Source organism: Lynx canadensis, chromosome F1 (assembly GCF_007474595.2).
Source record: "Lynx canadensis isolate LIC74 chromosome F1, mLynCan4.pri.v2, whole genome shotgun sequence".
NCBI lineage: Eukaryota > Metazoa > Chordata > Mammalia > Carnivora > Felidae > Lynx > Lynx canadensis.
Window position 1 is genome coordinate 2834490 of NC_044319.2, and position 23485 is coordinate 2857974.

At 40.2% G+C, this 23485-nt stretch overlaps 1 protein-coding gene across 9 annotated transcripts in view; it reads right to left on the minus strand.

The window, feature by feature from the left end:
• Positions 1–23485, minus strand: part of CDC42BPA (CDC42 binding protein kinase alpha) — a 317618-nt gene that overhangs the window by 61761 nt on the left and 232372 nt on the right. For all 9 annotated transcript variants that reach the window (XM_030301801.1, XM_030301804.1, XM_030301802.1 and 6 more), the window contains 5 exons: positions 21102–21226; positions 5118–5223; positions 4584–4732; positions 3265–3356; positions 707–783 (listed from right to left, as the gene is read on the minus strand). In XM_030301801.1, the coding sequence (XP_030157661.1) occupies positions 707–783; positions 3265–3356; positions 4584–4732; positions 5118–5223; positions 21102–21226 (549 nt within the window). The remainder of the gene's footprint in view (positions 1–706; positions 784–3264; positions 3357–4583; positions 4733–5117; positions 5224–21101; positions 21227–23485) is intronic.

Consider the following 23485-nt stretch of genomic DNA (forward strand, 5'->3'; position numbering starts at 1 on the left):
GAGAGCAGGGCGCGGTCTATTTGGCCACTACTTTAACTCCGGCACCTTTAACAGTGCTCTGTGCAGAGATACAAGATTATTTGTTTAATAGAGGTATAATCACTAACGTGAATTTTCTGGGACGAAAATATACTTTATGAATTTGGTTTTTTTTCCCCCCGGCAAAGAATTTAAGCAGCAGAAACTGACAGGCATACAGTCACTATTTCATTATTATGGAATCTTCCTAACACTCTCTAGGTAATACTTGTAACAAAAAGTATGCCTATTGTAAACTCCTAAAAAAACTTGAATTGACTTGGAGCTAGAACCAGCACTGCTCTATCCTGAGATTGACCTTTTTCACCGTTTTTTTTTTTTTTTAATTGTGGCTCTATGCTTGGGAGAAAAAACAAAAGTGTCAACATTACTTCAAAAGTTAGGATTTGTTCTGCATTTCCTGTCTCCCAGGGGAAGGGATGAAATTTCTTTTAAACCTTGGGATGCTCATATTTAGACCTTTCTTAGATTTTTCTTACATATACATGTGATCACCATTTCCATAAGAATACAGAACATATTCCTTTCTTAATAGGCTTTTGTTTATAGAAGATTCTAGGTCCTTTTATGTGGGAAGTGATAAAACCGTTTCACCGCCAACAAATTTTAAATCACAACCTGAATTTGAAACTGACCACAAAGAATACTTGCACAGTTCAGTACTTACTTCAAGTTGATCCAGACCATCGGTAGGCGTATTCAAAAATGCCAAGAAAGAATGCTGTGAGTCTCGGTGCTCTATACCTAGAAGACAGCAGCAACTGTTTTTTAAAACTAGAACAATTTAAACTCATTCTCACGGATAACCTTTCCTGTCTGAATCTATTAAGAGCTGTTCACAAACGACCTCATTTTAAGGCTGATCAGTCCTATTAACTCTACATTTAAAAAAAAAAAAAACGTATTAATGTTTCTTGAAATATCACTTAACAGTCGATTATTATCAGTCTCCACGACACGCTTGTTTCCTGACTTACTTGAGTTCTCGAATTTCTTTCTTTTCCCTTAGAGTACATTATAAAAACACATTAAATCGTGGTAGGGTTGAGAGACTCTTTAAAATATGGTTCTGTTTTTTCTAAGCTAATTTATCACTAAACAAGGTTTCTGTTTTGAAACACTTGTACTGCACACAGAGTATACACTAATATACATGACCTCTTACAAGAAAGTAAAGTAGTGATACAACAAATGTATTTAGTTATGAAAAATCGGTTGTCAAGGCCTCAATCTGATTTCAGGTATTGTTTTATTGACGAAATGAGGCACTCAAACCCTCGGTTTTCTCAGATGAAGTTTTAAAAGTTTCTGCATATTTCTTCACTGTGACATTAACTTTAAATGCATAATTTCCAAAATAATTCTTAAAATATACAGGCAATGATAAATGCTAGCAATCAAGCACACCGTTTTGATTTCCATATCCTTAGGAAGTTACATCCACTAATTTGTGTGGTTTTCACAATAATCTCGCCAGATGATGTACTACGTTCAGAAATTCATCCAATCAATACGTATTTACTGAGAGCCCATTAGGTGCCAAACCTTGTCCAGATACTGGCATATACTAGTAAACACACAGAAAAAACAAATTGGCCCTCGTTATGTAAATATCACATTACATTATTTAAGCAGTAGAGTACGTTATGTTACAACATAAAGTGAAATTTGATTATTCTGCAATGTTCAAAATCCAAGTACAAGGGGCAGGTTAACGTGTCTTCATAAAGTAGAGTGATAGACTTGAGTTACTTCTTTCGCAAGTTTAGATCCATGCTAACAATGACGCCACCACTGACACCAGAGTCATACTCTGCACTGGTGTCTTTTCTGTACAGACTGCCTTCAGGGCTACAGGTCCTACATGTCTTGTATATTCTTTGTCTTCTGCTCACTAAATAGTGGAGCTCCCTTCCACCATTCATGTCTGAAAACTCAGCTTGAGTCTCATTTTGGTGAGAAGCCCTGTGCTCAATCTGAATTCCTAATCTGCCTTTTCTGGGTTCCTTCCTTTCTTGTTCACTAGGAAATGCCATCAATAAAAAATGTCTTGAACATCTGCTATTTTTAGGGTTTTTTTTTCATGTCAAATCCTTCACGTGTATGATACCCTCTCCTCCACAATTTTAAAAGCAGATACAGAGACCCAACCATCAATGTGCGTCACACGACCGAGAAGTTAGAGGGAAGCATGACGTAAAGCCGTTAATTCGTCCACTATTCGGTCAGGAATACGGACTTTGTCAGGATGGTGGATTTCTTTTTATTAAATTTTTTTTTTTCAACGTTTATTTATTTTTGGGACAGAGAGAGACAGAGCATGAACGGGGGAGGGGCAGAGAGAGAGGGAGACACAGAATCGGAAACAGGCTCCAGGCTCTGAGCCATCAGCCCAGAGCCTGACGTGGGGCTCGAACTCACGGACCGCAAGATCGTGACCTGGCCGAAGTCGGACGCCCAACCGACTGCGCCACCCAGGCGCCCCAGGATGGTGGATTTCTAATAACTGGATGTAAGAGGATCCCTTCACTGGGAAAATAACATTCTGAATTTCTTTGTATTACATCTTCACATTCTGAATGCCCACATTATGGAAAGAAAGTGGAGGAAGTTCCTGTAATGGAACTCCCAAGCTCTCGGGAATTCCTGTTCATGTTATGACTCATTAATGTTCAGGCAATGCCTTCAGGAAAATGGGAATGGATCCTGAGAAATCCCACAGGGCAGGCAACTGAAGAATCAGACATGGAAGAAAGCAATGGAGTGCCCCAACAGTTCATCCCTGAACTGCCTTTTAACACCGGATTAATCTTTGGTTACTTCATACACTGTTCCTCAACTACCCCGGGAGTGAAGCCCCCTACAACATCTGAAAATAGTGTAAGGTATATTATAAAAATAATGGTTTTTTCCGATCACAAAAACATTATTTGTGTAACAGTCTGCGGCTATGGAAAAATGGTCCAAATTACGGCAAAGTGAGTTTTTCTGTTACTACGAAATTCTTTAAACAATGTATATTGAGCACAACAAAATGACTCAGAGACCAGGCTAGTGCACGTGTGTGTGTGTGAGGCGTGTGACGTGAGCATAAACATATCCATCAGTGAGCGCCAGTGCTGCTGCGTGAATAACTCCCCGACCCGTGCAAGATGCTGACACTCGTGCGACAGAACGGATTCAGAACAGAAGCAGCCCTGATTGATGCAAAACACATTCTCATACCCTTTTCAGATCTAAGCTCTTCAGTGTCCTTTATTAGCTGCTCGATTTCTGATAGTAGCTCCAAGTTCTTCTTCTCGGAGTCTTTCAGTTTACTTCAATAAGGGAAAAAAAGGAAAAACGTCATTATTTTTATCGCTTATTTTAGGGAGCCATCCTACAGTAAGTACGTGGTTGGAGTTTCTTGGTTTCCATGTCAGTCATGTCAAATCAGGGAAGTGCGAACCACTGCAGGGCAGATGAATCGGCCCTGTCACCTACTCTTGTGCAAATAAAGTGTTACGGGAGCACGGCCAGGCCCGTCCGTTCACGGACGGTCCACGGCCTCTCTCGCTCTATGACAGCGGGGCTGAGCAGGCAGGGACCCCGTGTCCCACCAAGCCTGAGACACCTTGGATCTGGCCTTTTAGAGAAGATGCTGACCTGGAGCTAAATGATTCAATTTTAAAATGTCCTCAAACTGCAGGTCAAATTTAGAATTTGGTGAGGCTCTTTTACACAGAGCCACGGAAGTGGAGCATTTTCACGAGTGTGTCTACAGTTTTTGGCTTTGCTCACGGTCCCGCGTCCCAGGCGGGAGAAGGCGGCGCGCGCTCGGTCCAGGTAGAACCTGGGGAACTGCACCCAACGGCGCTTTGGGCTCGAGACGACTCGCCGGCTCCGGAAAGCGTTCTCTCCCATTTTCGGTGTCACACGAGCACATTTAGGTAATGCGTACTTAATTTATGTCTGGATTATTCACAACAAGAGTTTATAATTCAGCTGGGGTGCCGGGTGCCTGACCTCCGATTCGATTCGGAATATGAGTGATTACAGTCGAAGCACTAAAAGGCTTCACACCGTTAGAAACTGAATTTATGGGACCGTATTTCTTTTCACGATCGAATGCCTTTGGGACTTTGCTTTCCAGCACCAAATGGATTTTTCTATTTATATGTTGATTTGTGACCAGAACTTTCTATTGTTTCTCTGACTTATTCTTGAACCATGTTTATATCCCATCTAATTAAGATTTTCATTGTATCATTTATTTCTTCAGAGTATAATTTGCTCTACTGTTGTGATGAGGATTGAAGGAATATATTCATCAGGTAATTGTCTCAGACTGTGGAGAGGATATACTTTTTGTACTACATAAAAGAACAGCAAAAACAGTGATAATTAAGATATGTTTACCATTATTAAATTTATCACCAAGAGAACCTTCATTTGTAAAAGATCTATGGCAGAGTGATAGGTAGGGGCTAAACATAGAACTTTCCCCCCAAATACTTCTAGACCAACTTAAAATAATTCTAGGAGAGTCTATTCCCCAAGCTTACCATTCTGTGATGATGTTAGATGCTTTAACTTTATTCAACTCTTCTTGGATGGCCTGTTTAGCTCTTATTTCTGCATCGAGGGCCGACTGCAACTCCAGTCTAGCTGACATGTCCAGTTTTGCAAAACGACGCATTTTCCAGGGCATATCCTATCAAATAATACGACTGGTTTTAGCTCCGTCCTATTTTATCCCTAACATTCCAATTCGGGAGTGCAAATAAATTTGGAAACTACTTAAAGGCACTAACCTTCTCTAATAACACAATAGAGCCGAAAGGCGACTTGTGACAATGTATCATTTTTCACTGATTCAGAAATAGGTGTAGATTCACATACAGATGAGTTTATTTTTCGTCATTATTACCAACAATGGCTACCTGCTGCAAATTACAGGGAGGCAGTGATGTGCTATGATTTCCCAAACTGGCCAAGACGTGGACTTGTTGATTTCTTGGGAGAAACTTCACAGTGGGCTAAAGCCTAGCCAGACCCACCCAAGGTGATCACTCTCCCCGCAAAACCGCTGAGCTTACTGTTGCTCGTGCACCCAGGCTGGAATTCCTTAAGGCTTCCAACTCTTCAGTCATTTTAGAAGCTAAGGCCTGCAGATACCCTCGTGCGTCCTTTTCATCACTGACCCTGGAATACATACGTATACGGACAAAGCACAAAAGTAAAACAAACAAAATCTTCAGTGAGATATAGGTCGTTTTCAAAGCATCCTACAAGAAGTGAAAGTGATAAAAATTTAAACATATATATATATATATATTTTTTTTTAAATATAATTTATTGTCAAGCTGGCTAACATACGGTGTATACAGTGTGCTCTTGGTTTTGGGGGTAGATTCCTGTGATTCATCGCTTACATACAACACCCAGTGCTCATCCCAACAAGTGCCCTCCTCGATGCCCATCTTCCATTTTCCCCAATTTAAGCACATTCTTAAATATCTTCTTTCAAAAGGTCTCCCACAGCACTCCTGCATGTCAACAAGTGGGAAAAGGTTTGCTGAACTGTTCAGTTATCTACAAATTAAAGCCGGTCACAGTTAGGAAAGTTCAAATTACTTATATCTGACAAATTGGTAAAATTTCACCCTTGAACTGCAGAAATAATACTCTTTTAATCTAACATTAATCACACACACACTTACATGATTTCTAAAGAGTATTAAGATTTTTCTGGCACAAGAACAGACACTCAGATCAATGGAACAGAATAGAGAACCCAGAAATGGACCCACAAACATATGGGCAAGTAATCTTTGACAAAGCAGGAAAGAATACCCAATGGAACAAAGACAGTCTCTTCAGCAAGTGGTGCTGGGAAAACTGGACAGCGACATGCAGAAGAATGAACCTGGACCACTTTCTTACACCAGACACAAAAATAAACTCAAAGTGGATGAAAGACCTCAATGTAAGACAGGAAGCCATCAAAATCCTCGAGGAGAAAGCAGGCAAAAACCTCTTTGATCTTGGCCACAGCAACTTCTTACTCAACACGTCTCCAGAGGCAAGGGGAACAAAAGCAAAAATGAACTACTGGGACCTCATCAAAATAAAAAGCTTCTGCACAGCGAAGGAAACAACCCGCAAAACTAAAAGGCAACCAACGGAATGGGAGAAGATATTTGCAAATGACATATCAGATAAAGGGTTAGTATCCAAAATCTATAAAGAACTTACCAAACTCAACATCCAAAAAACAAATAATCCAGTGAAGAAACGGACAAAAGACACGAATAGACACTTCTCCAAAGAAGACATCCAGATGGCCAACTGACACGTGAAAAAATGCTCAACATCACTCACCATCAGGGAAATACAAATCAAAACCACAATGAGATATCACCTCACACCTGTCAGAATGGCTAACATTAACAACTCAGGGAACAGCAGATGTTGGTGAGGATGTGGAGAAAGAGGATCTCTTTTCCATTGTTGGTGGGAATGCAAGCTGCTGCAGCCACTCTGGAAAACAGTATGGAGGTTCCTCAAAAAACTAAAAATAGAACTACCCTACGACCCAGCAATTGCACTACTAGGCATTTATCCAAGGGATACAGGGGTGCTGTTTCGAAGGGACACACAAACGCCCATTTTTATAGCAGCACTATCAACAATAGCCAAAGTATGGAAAGAGCCCAAATGTCCATCAGTGGATGAATGGATAAAGATGTGGTATATATATACAACAGAGTATTACTCAGCAATCAAAAAGAATGAAATCTCGCCATTTGCAACTATGTGGATGGAACTAGAGGGCATTATGCTAAGCAAAATTAGTCAGAGAAAGACAAATATCCTATGACTTCACTCATATGAGGCCTTTAAGAAACAAAACAGATGAACATAAGGGAAGGGAAACAAAAATAATATAAAAACAGGGAGGGGGACAAAGCATAAGAGACTCTTAAATATGGAGAACAGAGGGTTCCTGGAGGGGTTTTGGGAGGGGGCACAGACTAAATGGGTAATGGGCATTAAGGAATCTACTCCTGAAATCACTGTTGCACTGTATGCTAACTAACTTGGATGTAAATTAAAAAAAAAAAAAAAAAGATTTCTCATTAATTGGATTCTGCCATTTTATCTTACAAAAACAAAACATACCCTTTTTAGATGTACTGAAGCATACTACATTTAGAAAGTTTAAAGTAGAATATTCTGTGAAAATCAGGGTTATCTTGCAATAAAGCTCCTCTGTATTCTAAAATGGTCAATAAAATAACAAAGGGAAACAGTTAAAGTTGACTGAAATTCGTAACTGTCTTAAGGCTACCTTGACTGATGCAACTCTTAGGATCTTAGATAGGTTTTTAAATTTGGGCACATGGGTGGCTCAGTTGGTTAAGCATCTGACTTCAGCTCGGGTCGTGATCTCACGGTTCTGAGATCCAGCCCTAGATCAGGCTCCCTGCTGTCAGCACAGAAGCCTGCTTCAGATCCTCTGTACTGCCCCCTCTTGGAACCTCCCCCACTCTCAAGCGCTTTCTCTCTCTCTCTCTCTCTCTCTCTCTCTCTCTCTCTCTCTCTCTCAAAAATAAACATTAAAAAAAGGAAATGTTTTCAAATTATATTCAATAAGACACACTCCACATTTCAGAATTTATCAAGAGAAAGCTTGTGTTTTATTACATCTCCTTCAAAACCAGGGCAAGACTAGGGTCCGGACTGCCAGCAGATGAAAATCTACAAAAGAAGGTACCGTGCTCACGAAGAATGAACAACACTGGTTTACAGAAAGCTGTAACTGCACAAAGGAATAAAAAATGGAGTTGAAATCTGCAACGTCTACAAGTGTATTCTAATACGCTCTGGGGAACACTATTTGCCTTTGTGAAGGCTGGCTGTTCTCATAAATAAAATTCAGGCCACTGAATAGTAATAAGGAAAGTATATTTCAGGTAAATCAAGATGTATCTGATGCATACAGCCGATGAATTTAAACCTTGAACTTTGCTTTAGCGGCTTTTAGAATTTAAACTCCCCAGGAGTCAAATTCATGTATCTATATCTGTGTATCTTAAAGAGGCCCCTGACAAGGGATCTGCTTCTCTCAGATAGGACGCTGTACTGGAGGACCAGAAAAAGAATCTAATGCTAAAAGCGATGAAATCGCTGTAAGACGTTGCCCCGCCGAGTCAGTTACATATTTTTAGGCTCTATATCCATGTATGTAATTTTATTGCCTTTTAAAGGAAAATGGCTTTAGAAAATAGTAAGAACGCTTGTGTAGGAGGCTGTTTCCTTCAAATTTCTTTAATTCTGGACACCGCAAGGGACCACCACCTTTTGATTTCATCATCTGACCTACAGTATAAAGAGTAAGTGGGGATGGAGGAAGATGACCCCTTCTAGAATACAAAAAAGACACTTACATGGTGGCGATAAAGAAAACTACATTATCGGGGCGCCTTGGTGGCGCAGTCGGTTAAGCGTCCGACTTCAGCCAGGTCACGATCTCGCGGTCCGTGAGTTCGAGCCCCGCGTCGGGCTCTGGGCTGATGGCTCGGAGCCTGGAGCCTGTTTCCGATTCTGTGTCTCCCTCTCTCTCTGCCCCTCCCCCGTTCATGCTCTGTCTCTCTCTGTCCCAAAAATAAATAAACGTTGAAAAAAAAAATTAAGAAAACTACATTATCGGGGCACCTGGGGCTCAGTCGGTTGGGCGTCCGACTTCGGCTCAGGTCATGATCTCGCGGTCTATGAGTTCGAGCCCCACGTCGGGCTCTGTGCTGACAGCTCGGAGCCTGGAGCCTGTTTCAGATTCTGTGTCTCTGCCCCTCCCCCCCCCCCTCTCTCTCTCTCTCAAAAGTAAACAAATGTTAACAACAACAAAAAAAGAAAACCACATTCTCATTTAAATGGCCAGGCTCCTGGGCGTCCAGCAGTCTGCTTCAGTGTCTAGCACAGCTCAGTGATCTGGGTTTATGCACATTCTAGGAACTTAAGAAGTCCAATGTGTTTCATTAACTCTGGAAATCAGATACGTTAACTTTTTTTTTTTTTAACGTTTATTCATTTTTGAGAGCGAGGGGAGGGACAGAGAGAGAAGGGGACAGAGGATCCCAAGCAGTCTCTGCGCTGACTGCAGACAGCCGGATGAGGGGCTCAAACTCATGAACCATGAAATCATAACCTTAACCGACTGAGCCACCCGGGCACCCCCTGTTGTTCAACATTTTAAATAAAAAACAATCTCTTGTAATTTTGTTTTTATTTACACCTTGAGTACGTTCACATTCCCTTACTCCTGTGGTCTCCCGTTAAGTCTCAACTTTTGACTAAAATTAGGTCCATTTTATTGGCTACAAAAAATTAAGGAAGGGAAGGGTTAAAGAAAAAAAAAAAAAGACTTTGGTCAGTTACAAACTCCTGCCATTTAAGTTCCACTGGGCCCCGGGTCTCCTACAACAATTCCTTTTCAGAATCATTGCTATCTGTTTCCAACCTCAAATCCTTAAAATTTCACTCCCCCCAGCCCAACACTGTCTTGCCCTTTGACTGTCTTGTCTCCCTTGACAGAGAGGGAGACACAGAATCTGAAGCAGACTCCAGGCTCTAAGCTGTCAGCACAGAGCCTGACGCGGGGCTCGAACTCACGGAGTGTGAGATCATACCTGAGCTGAAGTCGGATGCCTAACCGACGGAGCCACGCAGGCGCCCCTGAAACCACAGTTTATTAAAATAACTACTGAACTACAAAAGTCCAGTTTCAGTCTATGTTGTTATTCTGGCAGATCTAATCCTCTCCTCCCAAATTCTTTACAGTAATTAATCCAGAAATATTTATTGATACTATTATGCGGGGACATACTTGGAGACAGAGAAGATATCTAAAATACGGTCCTTAAAAAGTTGGGGAGGTAGGACATAGACAGTAGAGTGACTAAGAACTTGATTTCTGAGTCAGACTCAGAAACAGATTTCTGGGTTCAAATCCTAGCTCACTGCTCATCAGCTCTGGGACTTGGACTAAGTCATTTACCCCTTCTAACTCTGTTTATCCCTACCTATGAAATGGGAATAATAATCCTACCTCATAGGACTGTTGGGATAACTAAAAAAGAATATTGTAGAAGTGAATTTTCAACTCAATGCCTGGAATATAATATGTTGTAATCAGTATAAGCTATTACTTCACACAAATGAACATTAGTGAATGAGGATTATTTCAAGTAACGTGAGTGAATGTAAATAAAGGGAAATAAAAGTTTTATTACCGAAACCCTCTGCTGATTATGAAAACATTTTCCTGGTTGTCCTCTGTCTCCTATATGCTGCTCTCACTATTATCCTTCTTTTCTCCTTAGAAAGATCTCAACGTTAATGGCTTTATTGACTAGAAATTAAATCCCCAAATTTATATGCTTAAACTTAACCTTTCTGGAATGTTTCTAAAAGCATATTGGAAATCTGTAGCCAGATGTCTTAGGGTGAGCCCAGTCTGAAAACAATCAAAATTGACTTTATCTTCCTCGAAGTTGTTTCCTTCTCCTGACTTTCCTATTTTAATGATATCATTTTCTTAATCTCTCCAACTCAGAATTTCGGAAATACTAATTCTTCGTCATCTCTTGTCCTTAATTCATAATTATAAGAATCCTATAGATTCTTCTCCCATAATGTCTTCTCCATTTGTTCAGTTTCCCCCAAACTCCCCTCTATTTCATCCTGAACACCACTATAAAGAGTTGCCTTCCTAATGCATCATCTAATCAATGCCATTATCCTTTGCAAAAACCTTCTCTCCTTCTTATAAAGATCAAATTCTTACCCAGTATTCATGGTAACTGTATGGTGGTAACTTTACTAGTCTTATTTCCAATTGCTTTATATGGAACCTCCAATTCAGCCAACCTAAGTATAGGACTCTTTATTAACCTCAGGGTTTTCAGCAAATACATTGTAAGTTCAACTGATTACCCCCAGCTTTCTTAAGCACCTCAGTCTGAGGTGATTCTCTTCTACACTCCTATAGGAAAATCAGTACTGTATGATACATAGAGCAACTTATATTTAAGTCTTGTAACAAATCTCCAAATCCAGTCACATTAGTTTTTAAACTTTTAAATGTTATAAGCTGCTTGAAGGCAAAGTACTAGCTCTTACAGACCATCCTACCACCTACTTATACCGGAAGAATGCAGCAGATGTGAGGAAATGGGTTTTAGACATCACTCTTAGGGACTAGACTATGACTCCGACTTTTTTTTGCCCTATCATTTCAAAGAGAAAGAGCGATGTATTCTGATGAGCCAATGGTGAGCACTGCACACAGTGATGAACAACAAGGTCTCCCTGCCCTAAAAGGTATTCTTTCACAGAAGAGGGATATTTCATAGGAAAGGTGGAGAGGGCAGAGTAAGGGGCCATTAGAAATGCATTTAACTGAGGTCTTACATGCAACAGCACCTGTTCTGTTTTAACACCATTACTTTGTCCAACAGAAACATTTAAAATACCCTGTATTACAAACTCCTAAAACCTTGTTTGGGCATTGCCTCATTTTTGTTGAAGTTCTAGTTTAAATTCCAGTTTGTGAACATACAGTGCGACACTAGTTTCAGGTGTACAATACAGTGAGACACCACTTCCCTACAACACCCGACGCTCCTCACGACAAGTGCCCTCCTCGCTCTCTGCCGCCTAGTTCACCAACCCCCCCACCCCTCCCCCCTGGTAACCATCAGTGTGTTGTTCTCTAGTTAACAATCTGTTTCATTATTTGTCTCTCTCTCTGTTTTTCCCTTTGCTCGTTTGTTTTGTTTCTTCAATTCCACATAGGAGTGGGATCATGTGGTTTTTGTGTTTGATTGACTTATTCTGTTTAGCATAATACTCTTTAGCTCCATCCACGTCATCGCAAATGGCAAGATTTCATTCCATTTCATAGCTGATATTCCTCTGCATATGTATACCACATCCTCTTTATCCATGCATCGGTCCAGAGACACTTGGGCTCTTTCTGTAATTTGGCTAATTGTTGATAATGCTGCTGCAAACATAGGATGCATATATCCCTTTGAATTAGTATTGTTGTACTCTTTAGGTAAATACCTAGTAGGGTGATTTCAGGATCGTAAGGCAGCTCTATTTTTAACTTTTTGAGGAACCTCCATACTGTTTTCCAGAGTGGCTGCACCAGTTTGCATTTGCACCAACAGTAGACAAGCGTTGCTTTTTCTCTGTATCCTCGCCAACACTTATTTCCCGTGTTGTTGATTCTAGCCATTCTGATAGGTATGAGATGGTATCTCACTGTGGTTTTGATTTGTATCTCCCTGATGATGAGTGATGCTCGGCATCTTTTCATGTGTCTACTGGTTACCTGTATGCCTTCTTTGGAAAAATGTCTGTTCATGTCTTCTGCCCGTTTTTAAAATTGGATTATTCATTTCAGGGGTGTATTGTAAGTTCTTTATATATTTTGGATACTAGCCCTTGACAGAATATGTCATTTTCAAATATCTTTTCCCAGTCTGTAGGTTGCCTTTTAGTTTTGTGGATTGTCTCCTTCACGGTGCAGAAGCTTTTTATCTTGATGTAGTCCCAACAGCTCATTTTTGCTTTTGTTTCCCTTGCATCAGGAGACATACATAGAAGTTACTATGGCCAATGTCAAAGAAATTACTGCCTGTCTTCTCTAGGATTTTGATGGTTTCCTGTCTTACATTTAGGTCTTCAATCCATTTTGAATTTACTTTTGTGTATTGTGTAAAAGGAAGTAATCCAATTCCATTCTTTTGCATGGACTTTCATTCTTTTTCATTCATTCTTTTCCAACACCATTTGTTGAAGAGATATTCTTTTTTCCATTGGATATTCTTTCCTGCTTTGTTGAAGATTGACCGACCGTATAGTTGTGGATTCCCTTCTGGGTTTTCTATTCTGTTCTATTGACCTATGTGTCTATATTTGTGTCTATATTTGTCTATATTTGTGTCCATATAGTTTTTGTTATTACAGCTTTGTAATATAACTTGAAGCCTGCAATTGTGATGCCTCAAACTTTTCTTTTTCAAGATTGCTTTGGCTATTTGGGGTCTTTTGTGGTTCCATATAAATTTTATGATTTTTTGTTCAAGCTCTGTGAAAAATGCTGTCGGTATTTTTATAAGAATTGCATTAAATCTATAGATTGTTTTGGGTAGTACTGACATTTTAACAATGCTTGTTCTTCCGATCCATAAGCATGGAATGTCTTTCCATTTCTTTGTGTTTTCTTCAATTTCTACATCAATGTTTTATAGTTTTCAGAGTACAGATCTTTCACCTCTTTGGTTAGGTTTATTCCTGGGTATTTTATTATTTTTTGTGCAATGGTAAATGAGACTGACTCCTCAATTTCTCTGTCTGCCACTCCATTATTATTGGTGTACAGAAATGGCAACAGATGTCTGTATACTGATTTTGTATCTTAGGACCAGCAGGTTTTGGGTGGAGTTTTTAGAGTTTTCTACAGATAGTATCATGTCATTTGCAAATGGTAAAAGTTTGACTTCTTCCTTGCCGATTTCGATGTTTTTATTTTTTTCTTGTCTGACTGCTGTGGCTAACACTTCCACTATGTTGAATAAAAGCAGTGATAGTGGACATCCCGTCTTTTTTTGACTACAGAGGAAAATCTTTTACTAGTTTTTCCCCATTTAGGATGATACTAGTTGTTGGTTTTTCATAAATGGCCTTAACTATGTTGAGGTATGTTACCTTTAAGCCTACTTTGTTGAGGGTTTTTATCATGAATGGATGTCGAACTTTGTGAAATGCTTTTTCTGCATCTGCTGAAACGATCATGTGGATCTTAGCCTTCCTTTTATTAATGTGATGGATCATGTTGATTGATTTGAGAATACTGAATCACCCTTGCAAGTTATGAATAAATCCCACTTGATCGTGGCAAATGATTTTTTAAGTGTTTTGTTGGATTCAGTTTGCTAGTATTTTGTTAACAATTTTTGCATCTGTGTTCATTAAAGATATTGGGCCTGTAGTTCTCTTTTTTGTGGTGTCTTTATCTGGTTTTGGAATCAGGGAAACCCTGGCCTCAGAGAATGAATTTAGAAGTTTTTCTTCCTTTTCTATCCTTTTGGAATAGTTTGAGAAGAAGAATAGGTGTTAACTCTTCTTTAAATGTTTGGCAGAATTCCCCTGTGAGGCCATCTGTTCAAGGACTTTTATTTGTTGGGAGTTTTTTGTTTTGTTTTGATTACAGATTTGATTTTTTTGCTAGTTGCCTGTGCAAATTTTCTGTTTTTTCTTGTTTCAGTTTTGGTAATTTTATGTTTTTAGGAATTTATCCATTCCTTCTAGGTTGTGCAACTTGTTGGCATATAGTTTTTCATAATACTCTCTTATAATTGTATTTCTGTGGTGTTGGTTATGATTTTTCCTCTCTCGTTTGTGATTTTATTCATTTGGGTCCTTTCTCTTTTATTTCTGATAAGTCTGGTTAGAAGTTTGCCAATTTTATTAACTTTTTCAAAGAATCAGTTCCTGGTTTCATTGATTTGTTCTACTGTTTTTAAGTTTCTAGATCATATATTTCTACTCTAATCTTTATTATTTCCTTCCTTTGCTGGCTTTAGCCTTCATTTGTTGTTCTTTTTCTAGCTCCTTTAGGTAACGTATAAGGTTAAGTTGCTTGAGATTTTTCTTGCTTCCTGATGTAGGCCTGTATTGCTATATACTCCCCTCTTAGAATTGCTTTCGCTGAATCTCAAAGGTTTGGACTACTTTCATTTTCCTTTGTTTCCACGCATTTTTAATTTTTTTCTTTTATTTCCTGGTTGACCAACTCATTGTTTAGTAACATGTTATTTAACCTTCATGTATTTGTGGTCTTCCCAGATTTTTTATTGTAGTTGACCTCTAGTTTCGTAGCATTGTGGTCACAAAAGGTGCATGATATGACTTCAATCTTCTTGAATTTGTCAAGACCTATTTTGCAGCCTAATATGTGATCTATTCTAGACACTGTTCCATGTGCACTTGAAAAGAATGGGTATTTTGCTGTTTTAAGATGGAATGTTATGAATATATCTATTATGTCCATCTGGTCCAGTGTGTCATTCAAAGTCACTGTTTCCTTATTGATTTTCTGCTTAGATGATCTGTTCACTGCTTGCTGTAAGTGGGGTGTTAAAGTCCCCTGCTATTATCGTATTATTATTGATTAGTTCCTTTATGTCTGTTACTGTTTTATGTATTTGGGTGTTCCCATGTTTGGCTCATAAATATTTATAATGGTTATATCTTCCTGTTGCATTGTCCCCTTTATTATAACACCTTTTTGTGTCTTGCCCTTGTCACAGTCTTTGTTTTGGAGTCGACTCTGCTTGACCTAAGTATTGCTACTCCTGATTTCTTTCTTTTTTAAATTTATTTTGAGAGGGAGAGAGTGTGAGTTGGGGAGGAGCAGAGAGAGACAGGGAGAGAGAGAATCCCAAGCAGGCTCCACGCTGTCAGTGCAGAGTCTGATGCGGGGCTCAACCCCATGAACCATGAGATCACAACCTGAGCCAAAATCAAGAGTTGGACGCTTAACTAAGTCACCCAGTCGTCCCCAATCCAGCTTTCTTTTGACATTCATTTGCATGATAAATGTTTCTCCATCCTCTCACTTTCAATATGCAGGTGTCTTTTGGTCTAAAATGAGAATCTCTTGTAGGCAGCGCATAGATGGGTTATCCATTCTGACACCCTAAGTCTTTTGATTAGAGCATTCAGTCTATTTAGAAAGTAATTGTTGATAGATATGTATTTATTGCCATTTTATTACATGTTTTGTGGTTGTTTCTGAAGATTTTCTCTGAACCTTTATCATCTTTCTCTTTCACGGTCTGATTTTCTTAACTGATATCTTTGAATTTCTTTGCCTTTATTTTTTGCATGTTTATTGGTGGTTTTTGATAGATCGTTATACCATTAGGTTTGTATATAACATCTGCATACAGCAGTCTATATTAAGTTCATGGTTGTTTAAGTTTGAACCCACTCTTTTCTTCTCTCCTCCCCACGTTTTAGGTATATGGTGTCATATTTTATACCCTCTTTTGTGAGTTCCTGGACTGATTTTTTTACAGAAACATTCATTTTTACTGCATTTATGTTTCCTACCTTTATACTATCACTTTTGGTATCTCCTTTCCACTCAGAATTCCCTTAAATATTTCTTGTAGAGCTGCTTTAATGGTCATGAATTCCTTTAGTTTTTGTGTGTCCGGGGAACTCTTTATCTCTCCTTCTATTATGAATGACATCATTGCTGGACAGAGTATTCTTGGCTGCATATTTTTCCCATTCAGCATGCTAGGTATATCATAACACTCCCTTCAGGCTTGCCAGGTTTCTGTTGCAAAATCTCCTGCTAGCCTTATGGGTTTTCCTTTGTACATTACTGACTTATTTTGTCTTGCTGCTTTTAAGATTTTTTTTCTTCAACACTGTATTTTGGAAATTTAATCACAATATGTCCTGATGTAGGCCTGTTTTTGTTGATTTTGATGAAGAGTTCTCCGTGCCTCCTGGATCTGGATGTTTGTTCCCTTCCTTCCTTCTCTCTGTCTACTAGAACTCCTATAATATCAAAGTTATTACATTTTTTTTTTATTTAAAAAAAATTTTTTTTTCAACATTTATTTATTTTTGGGACAGAGAGAGACAGAGCATGAACGGGGGAGGGGCAGAGAGAGAGGGAGACACAGAATCGGAAACAGGCTCCAGGCTCCGAGCCATCAGCCCAGAGCCCGACGCGGGGCTCGAACTCACGGACCGCGAGATCGTGACCTGGCTGAAGTCGGACGCTTAACCGACTGCGCCACCCAGGCGCCCCCCAAAGTTATTACATTTAACGGAGTCACTGAGTTGCCTAAGTCTGCTCTCGTTTTGCATAATTGAACTGCTTTCAATTACTATGCCTTCGTCATTCATTAATTCTTCTGCTTCTTCCAGCCTGCTGTTCACTGCATCAAGTGTGTTTCTAATCTTGTTTATTACACTCTTCATCTCTGATTCTTTAACTCTTTTATCTCTGTGGTAAGGGTGCTACTGATGTCCTCCATTCTTTTCTCAAGTCCAGTGACTATCTTTATGATTGCTACTCTAATTCTCCATCAGACATGTTATTTACATCTATTTTGCTTAGATCTCTGGTCACGGCCTTATCTTGTTCTTTCATTTGGGACAAATCCCCGTGTCTTCTCATTTTGTCTAAATCTCTGTTTGCTTCTGTGTGCTAGAAAAGCCAGTTATGGGGCGCCTGGGTGGCTCAGTCGGTTAAGTGTCTGACTTCAGCTTAGGTCATGATCTCGCAGTTTGGGTTTGAGCCCTGCGTCGGGCTCTGTGCTGACAGCTCAGGGCCTGGAACCTGCTTTGGATTCTGTGTCTCCCTCTCTCTCTGCCCCTTCCCTGCTCGCTTGCACTCTATCAAAAATAAATAAACATTAAAAAAAACTTAAATTAAAAAAGAAGAAAAGCCAGTTATCTCTCCCGCTCTTGAGAGTAATGGCTTCATGAAGAAGAGGTCATATAGTGCCCAAGGCCTGGCACTTCAGGGAGTGTCCCCAGTGTGTGGTGTGTGTGCTCTGCTGCTCTGTTCTGGTTGCTCTGTCCTTGAGGCCAGTTGTCTGCAGAGGCGCTCCTTGCCTGCTATGGGCAGAGTTTAGTCCCTGGCCTAAATGTGGTGAGTTTTAGCCAGTTTTGCTTTGATCTGCTTGTGAAATGGGACCTCCACTGGAACTGAGGCTTTGCAAAACTCTCTGGTTGGGAGACGTGGTATGGGCAAGGGTTTGTGCTACCCTTCTGGCACAAAGGGGCTGCCACAATGCGGCTAAGGTAAGCACGATCGAGAAGGGCAGTCCCACCAGAGCACACGGGGGTGGGGCTTGGCGTACACAGGTTAGGCAGCCGGTATCTTCCCACAGGTGGCTCTGTGTTTATGCTGAGGGGCTGGGGAGAGACGGTGCCAGCCAGCTACTCTTGTTCTCGGAAAGGTCTCTCCATGAATGGGGTCTCTCTGGGCTACACTCCAAGAAGAGCAAATAACCTCCCCATTGTGTGCCCCACGGGCTCTTCAGATCACTGTTTCCATGTCATCTATCTCCAGGCTGTTGGCCTGCCTTCTCTCCAAGAGCAGCGCAGTGCCCTCCAGGCTCTATTTCCCACTGACCTTTAAAAGTCCAGTCTTCAAGCTCTGCTGGTTCCAAGAACTCACAAAATTTAGTCCCTCTTGTTTTCTAAGCCAATGGGGAGATGTTCTCTTATGAGTTCCCTTGTGTGCTCCTCTCTCTCTCTCACCCTTCTCCATGACCATGGCTCCCTCCCTTCGGCAGCAGCCAGGATTCGTTTCTCCCCAAACCAGGTCTCTGCACTTCCTACCTTCTTCAATGTGACCTCTTCTCTCTAATTGTGGAGTCTGTTCTGTCAGTTTTCAGGTGAATTTCTGGGGTATTTTGTCAGATTTGACAGTTATCTAGTTGTATTCACGGGATGAGCTGAGCCTAGGGTCCTCCTACTCCACTGCCATCTTCCTATTTCTAGCATCACTTCATTTAAAAAAAAATTTTTTTTTAACGTTTATTCATTTTTGAGAGACAGAGAGAGACAGAGCATGAGCGGGGAAGGGGCAGAGGGAGGGAGACACAGAATGTGAAGTAGGCTCTCAGGCTCTGAGCTGTCAGCACAGAGCCTGATGTGAGGCTGGAACCCACGGACTGTGAGATCATGACCCGAGCCGAAGTTGGACGCTCAACTGACTGAGCCACCCAGACGCCCCTAGCATCACTTCATTTTTTAACGTACAGACTGAAAACTCAAAACAGCCTGAGACTCTTGACTTTTTACGCATGAATAGAATGTCCCAGATTTACTTCCAAGAAGGTGAGAAGTCTGAGAACATGGACTACGTCTTTTACTTTTACCCTGTTACATATTTAATAATTAGCTATCTAATATTTTAGCCCATTTCTAAATAACAGCTTTTATGTAAAGTGACTTGCTTGCATTCCTGATTTCTTCTGCACATTTCACTTGAATGTGAAAAGTCTAAAATGATGGTTTTGTGGTATCACCTGAAAACTTTCACCTTCATCCTTTCTACTAACCCTTTCCAGAGTTTACCTTTAAAGCTTATTTCCTTTACTACTAAAACTTATTTCCTTACTTCTCATTCCATCTGAACCCATCATGTCTGTCACTAGAAAAAATTAGTTGTCTAGGAACTCTGGCTTTGGCCAGATCATCTTTGTTTTCTGTAAAAGTCATTTTCAGCAATAGCTTAATTATAAGTTTGATTACATAATAATGTAGTTGCAAATGAAGAGTCATAGTTTTTTTTTGTTTTGCCACCACCAGTTCTAAGTAGTTAAGAGTCATAATTTTTGATATATTTTTTTTAATTTTTTAATGTTTATTTTTGAGAGAGAGAGACAGAGCATGAGCAGGGGAGGGGCAGAGAGAGAGGGAGACACAGAATTCGAAGCAGGCTCCAAGCTCTGAGATGTCAGCACAGAGCCCAATGCGGGGCTCAAACCCCTGAACAGTGAGATCATGACTTGAGCCGAAGTTGGCGCTTAACTGACTGAGCCACCAGGTGCCCTGACATTATTTTTTTAAGTTTTATTTTGAGAGAGAGAATGTGCGTGCATAAGTGGGGGAGGGGTGGCGGTGAGAGAGAGAGAGAGAGAGAGAGAGAGAGAGAGAGAGACAGACAGACACAACCCCGAGCAGGCTCCATAATATCAGCACAGAGCCTGATGCAGGGCTCAGACCCACAAACTGTGAGATCATGGCCTGAGCCCAAACCAAGAGTCAGATGTTTAACCAACTGAGACACCCAGGTGGCCCCGTAATTTTTGGTATTACAAGCTTGGCTAAAAATTACAATGATTTTGCTTTAGAAATGTAGACTTGATGACAAGGACACAAATTAACCATTAATGAATCATTAACTGTTTGGAACACAACCACATTTCCATAATTTGGGCATTTTCGTTTAGATATGCATTTAACGGTCACATTCATAAGCCAAAGGTGAGTGAACACAGGAGTTCTGTAGTTAGGCCTTTATCAAAATACTTGAGTCATCTGGGTAAGATCTCTTGCAGTGTTTATTCACTTCTGATTTTATTTAAGATGGAGGGTATGAATCTGCCGTAAGGTAGGAAAATGGAAAATGATGCTTGAAGAACCAAAATAAGAGTATAAGAAACTAAAATTCCCACCAAATGACTGGTCTATAGATACATAAAGAAACTAGTTGTTTTCATGCAAATTAAGCATCCATGATGTGCCAGAAAGAACCAAAAGGTTGAAAAGTAAATATAAAAAGTGAAGCCACCTATTTTCATTACAAAATAAAGTCCCTATTGGATTCAACTTTCTTCATGTTTTATAAAAATATACACACTTTTACAAATGCCAGAATCGCTTAATGAAATAATGTGAAAGTTACTAGGGTGATTATTCCAAATTAAATCCTAAGAGCTTAAAGAATAGTTGATAATATGAAACTGTGACCATTTAAGGTTTTTACGGTGCCATGTGTGAATCAGTCTGTGGTATACGAAAGAAACTGATGGCACATCTTCAGGCTCGAAATTCTCCGGGCCGTCTGTTTCTTAAAATAATCGCAAACAGCAATTTTGGTCTTACAAAGGAATTCTTATAGCTAGTGAATGAGTTTCTTCAGTTTTTTTAAGGACCAACTGTCTTAGAATAACCTTTTCTTTTCTTTCCTTTTCTTAGAAACACCAGTTTTCAATGAAGCCATGGAAGGCAGACACGGGCTACTTGTTGCACTGGGGAAAAGAGGAACAGTTGAAAATATACAAGAATACGGATCGGTAATAAATAACAGGTCAGTAATAAAATTATGCTTCTCAGGGAAAGTTATTTGTCAAAGCGATAAAATAAGGGGAAAAAAAACCCACGTTAGTAGCCTTGCGGAATTCACGCCAACTTGGCCGTATGTCTAAAATCACCCACAAAAACACACTGAAACGAGTACTCACCACTGAATGATTTCCGTGATTTGAGCTTCCCAATGCGCAACCGATTCTTTCTTGTCTGCCAGGTCTTTTACCTCCTCTTCTAACTGCTGGTTGCGTATACTTAAGTTCTCATACAAGGTGGTGAGCTGAAAGGCAGTTTTAAGACACGTGTGACTTTTGCGAACAGGAATGTAAGGTGCCCAGACTCCTCTTGTTAAATTTGATAACTCACCATATTCCGCTAAACACTGATGGTCTTCCTGATTTCTTATTAGGCACCCTTCTGGTCACTGAATTTGGAAACATCGAATATTTTCTCTTCCTGCCTTTGCTTTTCCCCTACTCCTTGTGCTAAAACTGCTTCCCTCTGCAAACCTCCAGTTGCCTGAAAACTCCCCAGTTCCACTGATAACAACATCTCTTGGTTTTTTTCTTGATCTGAAAATCTCTATGTCATCCTTTTTAAAAAATAGAATCTTATAAAGAATTTCAAGCATATGTAAAAATGGGACAGTGTAAGTTAATTCCCATGAACCCACACCCAACATCAACAATTATCACCTTGATGCCATTCTATTTTTTAAACATTTTTTAAATTTATTTTATTTTATTTTTTTTTTTTTTTAACGTTTATTTATTTTTGGGACAGAGAGAGACAGAGCATGAACGGGGGAGGGGCAGAGAGAGGGAGACACAGAATCGGAAACAGGCTCCAGGCTCTGAGCCATCAGCCCAGAGCCCGACGCGGGGCTCGAACTCACGGACCGCGAGATCGTGACCTGGCTGAAGTCGGACGCTTAACCGACTGCGCCACCCAGGCGCCCCTTAAATTTATTTTTGAGACAGAGAGAGACAGAGCATGAACGGGGGAGGGTCAGAGAGAGAGGGAGACACAGAATCTGAAACAGGCTCCAGGCTCTGAGCTGTCAGCACAGGGCCCGATGCGGGGCTCGAACTCACAGACCGTGAGATCGTGACCTGAGCCGAAGTCGGAGGCTTAACCAACTGAGCCACCCAGGCGCTCCCGATGCCATTTTATTTGTATCCTGTCTTCTTCCTCCTTCCTCCTGTATTATTCTGCAGCAAATACCAGACCCCTATAATTTTACCCATATATATTTCTGTGTATATCTCTTGCAAAGAAGGCCCTCTCTTTGAAAATATAAGCACAGTGTTATTAAATTTAACGAGTTTCCTTATTATCATCACATAGGTAGTAACTTCAAATTTCCAGTTACCTCGAAAGATCAAAACACGTTAACAGTTTATTAAACTGAATCATGTTGCCAACAAGTAAACACAGATTAATGTTCCCTATGTCCTTTAAGTCTCTTTTATTTATACCAGGGACTGGGTGGTTTAAATGGGAGACATTTATTTCTCACAGTCCGGAGGCTGGAGAGTCCAGGATCAAGGTGCCAGCAGATTCAGGGTCTGGTGGGGCTGCCGCTGCTGGGTTCACACGGCTGTCTTCTGGCTGCCTCTGTATGAGGTGGGAGGCCTGAGACGGGTCTCCGGGGTCGCTTTCATAGGGATAATAACCCCATCATGAGGGTTCCACCCTAGGCACTAACCACGACCCACAGGCAGCACCTCCTCATACTATCGTATGAGAGGTTACGTTTCAACATGGGAATTTTGGAGGGACGTAAACATTCCAGTCTATAGCAGTTCCCCTCCAGAACTTTTACTTTTCTTGTAATTTATTTGTTGAAAAAAGTAGTTGTTGGTCTTGCAGAGTTTTGTAGTCTCAATTTCTGCTTTCATTTTTGAAAGATTTTTTTTTTTTGATGTATAGAACATTCTAAGTTGGCAATAATCATCCTCCAGCACTTTGAAAATGTCATTCCTTTTTATTCCCTGTTTTTATTCCTTTTTGATTTCATTTTTTTTCTGTTGGGAAGTCAGCTTTCGGTTTAACTTTTACTCGTTTGAATATAATGTGACTTTCTGCTCTGACTGCTTTTAGGATTTTCTTTAGCTGCAAGTTTTTAGTCGATTTTCTCTGATGTCCCTAAGTGGGTTTTAGTTTCTATGTATCACGTTTAGGGTTTGTGGCATTTCCTGAATTTGTACGTAAATGTTTCTCATAAGGTTTGGAAAATTATGGGCCATGTACTCTTCACATACTGTTTTTGCCAGTCTCTCTGTCCTCTCCATCTGGGAAAGCAAATATTTGTACATCAGATCTTTATACCATGTCCCCTAGGTTTCTGTCCTCTTCTAGGTATTTCCATCCTTTCTAATCTCTACCCATACTTTAGCCTGAAATTTTTTTTTACTTATCCACTCTTTTCTTTGGCTCTTTCCAATCTGCTGTTAAAATCTTCTATTGGGTATTTCGGTTATTTTAGTTTTTACTTCTAGAGGTGCCACCTGACTCTTTTGTATACATTCCAGTTGTC